Source organism: Schistocerca americana, chromosome 1 (assembly GCF_021461395.2).
Source record: "Schistocerca americana isolate TAMUIC-IGC-003095 chromosome 1, iqSchAmer2.1, whole genome shotgun sequence".
Lineage (NCBI taxonomy): Eukaryota > Metazoa > Arthropoda > Insecta > Orthoptera > Acrididae > Schistocerca > Schistocerca americana.
Genome location: NC_060119.1, coordinates 1,149,499,807 through 1,149,512,275, shown reverse-complemented (window position 1 = coordinate 1,149,512,275; position 12,469 = coordinate 1,149,499,807). Strand labels below are relative to the sequence as shown.

General features: G+C 38.6%; 1 protein-coding gene across 1 annotated transcript in view; it reads right to left on the bottom strand.

Moving 5' to 3' along the window:
* The window catches only part of LOC124619421 (mitogen-activated protein kinase 1), a 378,544-nt gene that overhangs the window by 51,970 nt on the left and 314,105 nt on the right, over window positions 1–12,469 (bottom strand). Inside the window, exons 2-4 of the mRNA XM_047145795.1 lie at window positions 11,750–11,876; window positions 10,183–10,293; window positions 9,305–9,439 (exon numbers count right to left, since the gene is read on the bottom strand). Coding sequence (XP_047001751.1) covers window positions 9,305–9,439; window positions 10,183–10,293; window positions 11,750–11,876 — 373 coding nt within the window. The remainder of the gene's footprint in view (window positions 1–9,304; window positions 9,440–10,182; window positions 10,294–11,749; window positions 11,877–12,469) is intronic.

Genomic DNA, 12,469 nt, shown 5'->3' with positions numbered 1-12,469 from the left:
TATGTCAGATCAGGAGGAGTTAGCAGTTGAGAATCAAAATGAACCACTCCACATGAAATGCACACACTTGGCAGTGCCTTTGGAGTCAAAGGTTTCCTCATTAAACCCTGTGGGTTCTGAAATGAGTCAGATGTTAGCACGAGCCCAGGTATTGTTTACTCGGCCTGCACTTGCTTTGCACAAGTGTTTAATTCTTCCCACTGTCAAGCTCTTACAGCTTCTCTGTTTGCCTCTGATCACATCTTTGGTGCTTACCAGTTATGTTGACAAAACCCAGTGTTTTCCACAGGGTCATGCACTGCAGTATTCCACATTCATTCCAAGTGCTTTTTGTAGGCGAATCTATCTTGTTGTGTGAGATATAACAGTTGGCAACAAGAACATGCTCTTGTATGTATATTCCCTTTCACATTCGTAATGTGCTTAGTGGCCATCAAGAACCAAGGATTTTTGGAGTGTTGGGAGACAATGAATGCTGCAGCAGCAGCAGTTGCAAACATCAGCAAATCCAACAGCTCATCCATTTGCTTGCCATGTGGATGGCAGCATGAGTGCTTGGGGGGGGGGGGGGGGGTGCAGCTCCATTGCTGGCCCCATTTGCAAGTTTTTATGAGACCACAGAAAGTTGGGAAAATTGTATATGTTGCTTTAAGCTGTACTGCCAGGTAGGGCACCTCATGTTTGTAGTTCAGAGTGGTTTGTTGCTCTGAAGAAGCAGTAGTAGTAGTAGTAGTAGTAGTAGCAGCAGCAGCAGCAGTAGTTTGTATGATGTGGTAAATGAATTGTTGGGCCTTAAGGACCCTGAGAAAGTAGAATTTGCAGAGTTGTGTAAATTATTAATGCGCTACTACAGTCAGTAAACACACATGGCAGCTGCCTCGTTGCACTCCTGCCAACGTAATGAAAGTCCCAGGCAGGTGTTTGTGCCGTGGATGGTCCAGTTACAGAGGTTAGCATAATAGATGTAATTCAGAGTGTAAACAATTTAGCACATTCTATCCAGACTCCCTAATTCGTAATGTAATCATGTGGCAAGCACCAGAAAGGGCAGTACAGACTAGCACGAGTCCATCTGGATTCTACATTAGATGAGACAGTACACATTACAGAGTCTGAGGAGGTGATTGCTGCAGTGCAAAATATATTTCAAATAATTGGTTGGTGGTGACACTTGACAAAACACAGACTTGAGACAGATCCCCATTGACATATGTTCGCACTTTAGTGACCACATTGCCAAGGCGGTCGGTCGGTTGATTGTTGTAACGGAGTAGGTTATCCAGCGCCCAGTCACCAGTCTGTTACAAAGGTGGAGTCCACTGAACAGCTCTCTGTTTCTGCTGCATTACTTAGCAACTGAATTCACAGCAGGGGCGGAGCGCCGTCCTTCCAAAGCGCCCCTCTCACCCTTGCGGGTTCAACACTCTTGTCTAGATTGCTGGTCATTACACGAGAGGAGACAATGTGCCTATTTCTCTGCAACTTGTGAAGTCTGCCTTATGCCAGGTCATTTAGCAGCTACGTGGAGGAAATAAGGGTTAGCAGAATGCTGGACAAATTTCCTGTTTTTGCAATTCAGCCCAAGAGCATGTCAATGGACGTGAGCCTACAGCTGCACAGTATCACAGCAGACTTGGAGACAGCTGGGTTTTGCACCAAGTTTCAATCAGATACAGGAGCCTCAGCCAGTCTGATCTGCTTGCAAAAGTCCTTCATTTAAAAGGTATAAATTAGCCCAACATATACACCCTAACATAGCTCCGAGTTTATGTAAAGCCATTGTCCAATAATTCATTAAAGAGTAAAGGCTAGTATCTGAAACATTTTCACCTCCTGGCAACTGAATACCATCCTGTATCTGAAGAATAGATGTCCAAACCTTCGCTAGATACCTACATATGAAATATATCAACACTTACACGACATACACACTACTATATAGCCCGAGGTCTACAGTGAAACCACACTAGATACCTAGCACCCATATGCAATAGGTTAATATCATCCTCTATCTGAAGGGTAGACAACCAAAACTTTGCTAGATAACTACCTATGAAATACATAGTAGACCCTTATTATTGTACAGCAAACACTGGAGGAGTAATAATGAAGTAAGCGATACCTGATTGCATAGAAATAGCCTACATTAGGAAATTACCTTCCTCTATCTATAAAATGAGTTGTGAAAAGACACAGAGAGATATTCAATAACCTGTCATTTATGCAGCAATGCAGCTCAAGATTAACATTTAACAAAATTAAGCAGAAATTTAAAGAACAGATGCATTAAATATGAAACACGACAACCTAGTTTCTGTGTACAGTCAGATATTATTGTCCACTAATTAAAAAGTATAAAGAAGACAATTATATACACAACAGCACAGCCTGAGGTCTACACCCAAACCCTAAGCCAGTAAGTATTGAAGGTGAGGATATGAGCAATTTCCACTTCCTACAAATGCATGAATGGGGATATTCCCTTCCTCTAACCAAAAAATAAGTTGTACTAGAATATTTAGACATTATGTTAATATATCATTTATACAGCAACATAGCTTGAGGTTTACATGTGACAACATTACGTTAAGTACAGAAGCCCTAACCACATTAGTTATAGAAACTTCTGATACCTAGCGTCTGTATGCTACAAGATATTACCACCCACTAGCTACAAAGTGGAAGCCCTTAGATTCGCCTGACATTACATGTAAAGAATATCAATGCTTATAAGTCATGTACAATGCTACATAGCTCGAGGTGTACTTTCAAAACCCTTATACCACAGGGAACTAAACTTGCTAAAATCTCTTACATTAAAAGGAAACAGTAAAATGGGATTAAAGATAGAGCAATATAACTGAACACCAATTAATTAAGCAAAGTATCAAATCCACACAAACAAACATTTGATCACATAAATTTAGCCCACGGTCTAAATTCAAGGTCCAAAGCTCAAAAATAATTTTACATCTGATGACCAACTGATACAGATGTATGGAACTAAGACAATATGTAGCAAAGTCCACAGACACCAATTTATACAATATCATGAAATATTCTGAAGAAACTGTTATCAGCAAAATACAACTGATCGTTAAGAACATTTTCTTTGTATTGTTTGCTGTGTCTGTATACCTGCATACTTTCGAAAATATCAAGTTTCTTACTTTTAGGGGCGTTGAGTAAGACCTTCAAATTGTGATAAATGCCAGTAATGTTATGCTTAAATTCCTGAAGATGCTCTCCAGAAGTAGTTTTGTTATACATACTAGTGTGCACTGCATATCTCAAAAAACGACCTGCCACTTTGTTCTACACAGAACCTATTAAAATGCCCACATTCGAGTTTATATACAACCTATTTTTTATATTTGTCATTATTAATTCTGATACTGTGCCACAATTTAAAGTTTAAGGTATTAAACATGGAGTGTGACAAGAGTCTGCTCTTATGATCAAACCTGTATATGAGGTTTGTATAAAATACTATATTTGTGTTTCCCATTACCTTTGTAAATTGTAAGATTCAAGTTATTTAAACTTTCATCTTTCTCTAACTTGACTGTAAATTGAATATTCTTTTGTAAACCATTCAGAGCCTCTAGATACTCTAACACACCTTTTTCGTCTTTCCTGATAAGGGCAATCACATTGTCTACATAACATCGGTAATGCGCAGTTCTATCATTCAGTTATTAGACTTGAAAATAATTTTTTTAAAGATTGTTCACAAAAATATCGGCCATTACGCCAGAATTACCCTCATTTTGATGGCAATTTTATTATTAAATAAAAAATTCCAAGAGTTTGATCAGTTAGACAATTTCTGCCTTACTTAATTTCTGACGAGTTACAAACTTATTCTTAATTTTTTTATCATAAGATACTAACTCTGAATCATTCATAATGTCAACATTTTCTAAAAATGATGCCAGTTCCAAACTATTTATGAGATTTTGAGTTTTTGAAAGCATAATATTCCTTTAATTTGTAATTAGGTGCAAATTTTCCATCTACAATCAGCCTAACACGTTGGTCTTCTTTATGTACCTTGAACCGATGGTGCAAAGCATGAACCCTGAAATTCATCATTTTTAAATTGTGCTTTTCTCTTTCATCTAAAATGAAATTACCCTTTTTAATTTTCTTGTTAAGAATACACTTAAATTTGTCAGTTGGGTATTCTTCAATACCTTAAGTATTATTTTCAGAAAAGAACTTTTCAGATTTCGAAATAAAATCCTGGCCATGTATTATGACCACAGGTTACTCCTATCGGCCTTGGTTACAATCGCTTGGCTGTTTCACAATATTTTTTTTATTAATCAAGGCCAAGACCCTAAATTCATTTGTTGTTTGGGTTGAGCCAGCACACTTATAAATAATGAAGTTAGATGCTTTAACTGCTGTTGTCATACACTTACTTTCACTCACTCATGTTTCAAGTGTCTAATGCTATTTTAGTTTTTGCAACTTCTTTCACACCCTATCGAAGACACACACTTTGCAAGTAATATTACAAACCCTTTTCTAATAAATAAATTTCTGCATCACTGAAACAGATATTACTTAAATTCTCCAACAAGTTTAGCAAAGACAGGAGCATTTACTATTCTAGCTACACTGTTACCACGGGTCTTGGTCATCAAACTACGCAACTTCTTACACTGCCTATTGTTAACATGCTGAAGTAAACTTTGTATCTTATCAAGAACAAAATTTTTCATAACATCAAATTTCATTCTTGCTAAAACATTTTTTAAAACTAATTCTACCTTACTTCGTTTATCCTGCATTAAGTAAATTGTTTTATAAATTTCCCAGTTCTGTATTTTGATTCATATTATTTTAGTTTTAGCTATAACCTTACTTACAATTCTGGAATCGCTGTTAATATAAATTCTTGCATACTTTGGCATCACATTTAGTTGTAAACACTTCTTGTTGAACAGTATGTAGGCGCAGAGTCCTGCAACCTTGTTTTGTAATGTGAGTAGGCTTTGCGCATACCTTGGTGGTTGGCGTGGCACAATATACATTAGTTTACTTGTGTTGAGCTCAAAGGTGCGGTATGTAGTGATTACTTAGGAGAAGAATAACTGCTTAGCCAAAATCATTATAAAAAAACTTTATTGTAGATAACCAGTTTCAGTGAAACTAAGTTACCATCTTCAGATCTATAATAAAATTACAGGAAGTGCTACGAATTGTTACACAAATAATGCAACATTAATCCACAGAAAAACCAAATGACAACATATCTTCACAAAGCTTATAACAAACATCTTGTGCCAGCTACACGCAAAATCTTTCCATTGGATTTCCAGGTACATAAAACATGAAATGAGCAATGCATTGGCATGTCTGAATTTATACATGCACACTGAAGAACCAGAGAGAGTGGTAAACCTGGCTAATATTGTGCAGGACCCCCGCAAGCAGGCAGAAGTGCCACCAACATGACGTGACACGGACTCGGCTAATGTCTGAAGTATTGCTCGAGGGAACTAGCACCACGGATCCTGCAGGGCTGTCAATAAATTCCTAAGAGATCTCTTTTGAACAGAATGTTGCAAGGCATCCCAGATTTCTCAGTAATGTTCATGTCAGGGAATTTGGTGGCCAGTGGCAGTGTTTAAAATCAGAAGAGCATTCCCGGAGCCACTCTGTAGCTATTCTGGACATGTGGGGTTGGACTTGGGCATTTGACTGCAGTGCCATACTCTGTCTTTTTTACATATCTCTGTATTTGAATACACAGGTGACCAGACGGGATGCTTACATACGTGTCACCTGTCACAGTCATATCTAGACTCATCAGGGGCCCCATATCACTCCAACTACACACACCCCACACCATTACAGAGCCTCCACCAGCTTGAACAGTCTCCTGCTGACATGCTTGGTCCATGGATTCATGAGGCTGTCTCCATACCCGTCCGTACACATCCATCCGCTCGATACAATTTGAAATTAAACTCGTCCCACGAGGCATCGTGTTTCCAGTCATTAATAGTCCAACATCAGTGTTGACGGGACCAGGCGATGTGTAAAGCTTTGTGTCGTGCAGTCACCAAGGATACACGATTGGGCCTGCGGCTCCGAAACCCCACATCGATGGTTGGCACGCTGACACTTGTTGATCGTCAAGCATTGAAATCTGCAGCAATTTGCAGAATGGTTACAATTCTGTCTTGTTGAATAATTCTCTTCAGTCACTGTCAGTCCCGTTATTGCAGGATCTTTTTCCAGCCGCAGCAATGTCAAAGATTTGATGTTTTACCAGATCCCTGATATTCACGGTACACTCATGAAATGTAGGCCTCAAGTTACGGTGGTGTAGCAAAAGAATTTACTGAGGGAAGCTTCCAAGTATTCTCTTATTAATTATTTTAGCTTAAGCCAGGTCTGTGGCATATCCCATGGGTTATTCAAGTTTCCATCCACACTGCATAGCCTTTTTTTTTTTAAAAAAAAGGTTGATGTATGAAGACAAATGGCTGCAGACATCCATGTTATGTAATGTCATGGGAATGTTGTTTCGTCGAATTGTGATGCACATAGTAATTTTAATTCTGATGTGCCAACGCATCGCTCATTTCACATTTTATGTAACTGGAAATTCAATGGAAAGATTTTGCATATAGCTGGCACAAGATGTTTAATAAACTTTATGAAAATATGTTGTCACCTTGTTCTTCTTTGGGTTAGTGTTGCATTATTTATATAACAGTTTCTAGCACTTCTTGTAATTTTATTATAGATCTTAACATGGTAACTTAGTTTTATCGAAACCGGTTATTTACACTAAAGCTTTCTATAGCAATCTCGGCTAAGAAGAAGTTGTTCTCCTACAGATTGCCTCAAAGTTCAACATGAGTAAACTAATGCTCTGCCACCAAAATGCAAGTCAACTCTTGACAATAGCGGCGTTCCATACGACATCAAATGCAGAGGTTGAGTGGCTGATCAGGACATACAAACAGCAACTAAAGAAAACAGTCCAGACGGTCTCTAGAGAGGATGCCGTGTCCAGTTTTTTGGCATCTTGCTGAGCCACTCCAATTGACAGGCAGAGTCCGACTGAGATGCTGTCCAGCACACAGCCAAGGTATTTCGTCGATCTGTCATGGCTGCCTTCGCACACCGCTGGTCTGAGGTCACAGTAGAACAAGGTTCCATTTTCTGGGCACACTCTTTCAGGCAGACACTTGAGCGGTAACAAGCCATCACTGTTGGACTCAAGTGATGACAACACTAACCAGCTACACTCATATCACTAAGCAACATGCACCACTAATCAGATGAACAGTGACAGTAACATAGGTGGGAGGGACCAACCACCCTTACTCCAACTCCCAGCAGCACCCACAGAATTACTCATCAACTGTGTGCCACATGGCATATAGTTTGTGCCCTGACCTAGCGAAACCCACCAGCCACTGCAGCCAGCAGAAGTTGCTCGCCCATTCTCACCAGTCCTTGACCACCAGTCTCTGGTGGCTCATCAGCCTGTCACCATCTCAAACATTATTCACAACATCTAAGCTGAGAGCACCCAGGTAGAATTCCTGGTGGAGATTTGTCTCCCCTCATCCCTTGATTCGTCAACTCTGGCACAGATCTTGTCATTTTCAGTCCTATGTGCCTCTTAGAGAGGGAAGGGATTGATGTGCACGTCAGATGTAAAGTCGTTTGCAATTGAGAGCTGGAGCGATCAGGAAGTCCACATTATGCCATGTTTCAAATACATTCTGAGCAGTGCCTCCAGAATCGTAGCTTTCTTGGTTCGACCAAGCCATCTCCGAAGTCGGTCATGTTCTAGTGTAACACTGGATCTCATTTATTCAACCTACACTCACTCCTGCATACTTGTTAAATTCTTCATGCTGTCGCAATCTTAAAGTTTTTATGTTTATCTCTGACCATGGTTTCACATACTCTACCAACTGTTTACACTGACATCCAGTGTTTTTTGTGGTGGCACTTACAGCGTCATTTACAGTTCAAAACAGTACCTTTTATTTGAGGCATCATATGCCTCTGAAGCTAACTGTGTTCGTCAATGATCAAGGTATTTAAAGGCTGTGCAAATTTGTCAGTTTTAATTAGCACTGTGTTTTCATTAAGAAGTGTTGAATACGCTGTCTCAAAGAATCACTGAAGCTGCTTTATTGGGACTAATAAAATTATGTACTGGATAATCTACAGCTCCACAATGAATGGACATTCACATAATGGATGAAGACAATGTGCTTGTCTGCAAGCCTACAAACCTTTTCGGATAAACCCATCTGTTTTTCTTGCTTTCACAGTGAACCCCCCCCCCCCCCCCCCCCCCCCCACACACACACACACACACACACACACACACACACACACACACACAATGTTAATTTACTCCAAAACAACCTATCAATCAGCCTTTAGCACCTGGAAAATGTAGCCTGGCAGCAAAATGTAGCCATATATTAGCTCTGAAGGAGAACACGGTCCAAAAATTCAGCAACGATTTGAATTTCATCCGTGTGCCTGCCAGCACTTAACACCTTGAGTGTAGATTGGATGCTTACCATTACCTCCTATTATTTACATCCCACCCACAATTGCCCAATAACATACTAACAGGTACAAGGGTGGTTTGAAAAGTTATCGGAACCACCATCAGAGGTCAGTGCTAGTACAACGAGTTGTTCACGTGATATTCATTGGCCTGTTGCCTGTAAACACATGCCACATCAGTGCTCTTGGAAGAGACTGGATGGGTGACTGTCTCGGTCTGCTGAGTGCTGTTGAGTGCTGTTGGCAAGAGGGGTGCACTCCACCCTTGTGAGGACAACTGAAGAGCTACTTAATTGAGAAGTAGCACCTCCAATCACAAAAACTGACAATGGCCGGGAGAGCAGTGTGCTGACCGCATGCCCTTCCATATCCGTATCCAGTGATGCCTACAACTTGAGGATAACATGGTGGTCAGTCAATACCACTGGGCCTTCCAAAGCCTGTTCAGACAGTGTGTTGATCAATTCCTTTTAGTCCAGTGCTTAGTGTCTTCATAGGACTTCTTGAAACTAATATGAAATGATGGGATTTCCACTGCTGTCCTTTCAAATATAAATCCAGTGTTGTACCACTGCACCACCTTACTCTGCCATTACTCATAAAAATAACAATACTTTAACACCACTAAAGTTGTTCACCTAGGCTCAAATTATCCTATACCACCAAGTTAAAATGTGCTCACTGTGGGAAAGTATCAGTAAATCACAAAAGCTTTATAAATGAACATGAATTAGTATACCTTGAGATCACAAGTTGTATTGAGTAGTAAGTTGCTGGGTTTGAGATCACGATGCAACACGTTTGCCGAGTGGATGTACTTCAGGCCTCTTAGTATTTGATACAGAAAGTAACAAATGTGGTCGTTGCTCAGTTTCTGAAACATCAGAATAGATATCTCATTAGTAGACATGAAATTTAAGCTTATAAATAAAGAAATGAGATCTTACGAGCTGTTTTATAAGCAAAATAATTGCATTGATGAAATAAATAAACTACCTGTAAATTAAAAGAGTATAGGAAATGCACAGATTACGATTACATAAAAATATCTTTAGCAATAAAAGACAATGTAGAAGAAAGCACTGAACCTTCAACTATGGAGTTCATTACTGTTATTAACCTTTGTCATTCAATTGGAAACAGAAAAGAAAATTTAACGATATGACACTTTCCAAACTTGAGACTAACTGAAATAGGACCAAATACGTTTGGTTTGAAGGGCACCACTCGCCGAAAAGTAGTATTCAGTTGTCAATCGGCACACACAAAAGAAAGAAAACACGCTAGCTTTTGAAGATGTCATTTGACAAGCTACAGTGATATACACACACACACACACACACACACACACACACACACACACACACACACACACGAGATAACTCTGAAAGCTAGAAAGTTGTCCATTTTGGTGTGCCTGTTGACAACTCAACTGTTCTACTTTTCAGTGAGTGTCTCCTTTTATTCAAGAGTATTTACATTGTACAAAAACTTTCCTACAAAGTTTAAAATAGTATTAAAATAGAAAAGCATAATATAGCTGCAAAAATAATTCCCTCATCTGACATGCACAAATGGTGATGTAAATTTATAAGCTGCCTTTCCATATAGCCTTACCTGTGTTTTGAGGAGCTTGTAAAGGTCAGTCTCCATAAGGCATTGCACAATGTACACATCTTTCATCTGATCTATTGTCACTGCTCGAATTATGTCTCTGATATCTATAATCTGTTGAACATATTCATAATTAAATACAATACAAATATAACATGATAGAAACATAGACCTGAAAAACTGTAACTAGACATATACAAAAGTATGTATTTTTGGAGCAATTTCAGATAAAATTTGTACACATATTACTTACAACAAGGAGTGAGAAAAAACACTGGATTGATTGACCCTTTAGGAGTGACAAAGAGAAAGGGCACAAGCAAAAATGAGTGAATCAATAAAATGCTTAATGCAATTTCAACCAAATTTTGTTTGTTTGTAAATTATTATTTGGAATAAATATTACTGGAAGGAAAATTCATAGCATCCATAAGCATTTGAAAAATATGCCATGTAAAATTAATTTTCAATAAACAATTAATATGTGAAATCTGCAGTTTCATGAGTCACTGGGATGACTGCTGACAGTCCTGATGGCATTAGCATACCATTTCAGTCAACAGAATGACTAGAGCTGTGCAGAACCTTGAAGGCTAAATGAACTTGCAAATAACCCATTCTGAAAAAGGGTTATATAAGTAACTGGAAAACAACACAGAGAATAAATTAGAAACACCTATGACTGGAAAAAAAATCACAGTACTGATTATCACTATACTTCCATTATCTGTAATGTACAACAAGGGAGAAGAGGTTGGGGGGGGGGGGGGGGGGGGCAGCAACGACACTACTAGAACTTTTATCAAATGAAAGTGCTGCAGCCCATCTGAGACTCCTTGAATTTTCCTCAGAGTATTCTTTCACTGCCTATCATTCTTACTACACTTCCACTAACGCTACCCCAGCTTCTTGTTTTCTTAAGCTACATGTTTTTCTTGTCATCTCCTCTTGTGCCTTGTCTCTATCGTTTCTTGTTTCAAGGAGATGCCTTATCAGAGCTACCAAATTCAGTTAACAGTATTGAAATGTCTTGCTCCTATTTGTATCTCTTCTTCCTCCATGCCAATTCAGTATCTAAGATAGTTTTATATTTGTTGTTTTTAATGTGTGAAGTGGTATTTCATCTGTGTTTTTTATAATGTATGTCTGTTACTCTTCTATGAAACGTGTTCAGTTATTTATATCAATTTTGTTTTCTGTTGCTTCATACAACTTCTGGAAAAATTCTGCAGATACTGCAATATTCCATTCTAGAAGCAGTCGTTCTTCTGTTTCCATTTATATTAATAATGTAAACATTTTATAAGCAAAATGTTACATTTACTTCTCCTTTTCATGTTTTCAAATTTGAAAAGCATGTTGGTGACCACCAAATTTCAAGATACAGAAAACAAAGTAACCGGATGCTTATGTTAACTACCCATACTAAATGGGTACTGATTTATTTACTATTGTTATTACAATTCATCCAGAAATAACTCAGTCCTGTTAATCAGAACAAAGGAAAAATACAATAAATATCTAATTATTGCCCAGATATGTCCAGTACTCAAAATGTCACAGTACTTACATTTTCATGCTTAAACCTCGTCAGGATTTTAATTTCCCTTAGTGTTCTCTGACAGTACGTCTGGTGTTCGAAGGGTGAGATCTTTTTAATTGCCACCTTCGTTTTTGTGACATTGTCGTAGGCAGATCTGAAAACCAAAAAGGGGAACATTATAAAATCTTATCTGCAATGAGTGTTAGATTTGTGCTTAGAACTACTAAATGGAATGTAATCAACTACAATACAGAATAAATCATACTAGTGTCAGCTGTACATTAGCCAACCTACTATTCTCTCTATCCAGAGAAAGAAAGTAAGCACAAGAAAGCATGAAGACAAGCGAGATATGTCTGAAACTGATGTCAGTGTCTTCCAGGATCATCACATGCTCTCTTTATGAGCTTTGAAGGCACAGCTTCTGTTACACCTGAAGATGAAATCAAATTATCACAGGAAAAGTTCAGTTCTTACAACTGCATTTCCTTTCAATTTCACAGAATGTATGGAGGCAAAAACAGAACAAAAATTTTGAATTTCATGCACTGTAATCCTGCCAACATTTAACCACTATTTTGCTGTTTTGACAGATAGTGGGTCAAATAGTATGTAGCCTCAATTATGGCATGTTCAACAGTCTGTAGGTCCTGTTCAAACACTAAAGTGACTAGCTGTGGCGTGTCAGTGGAATGTATCGCTGCAGAAACTATCCCAAAAGTAAGGAGACCTATTAGCTGGCTGCCT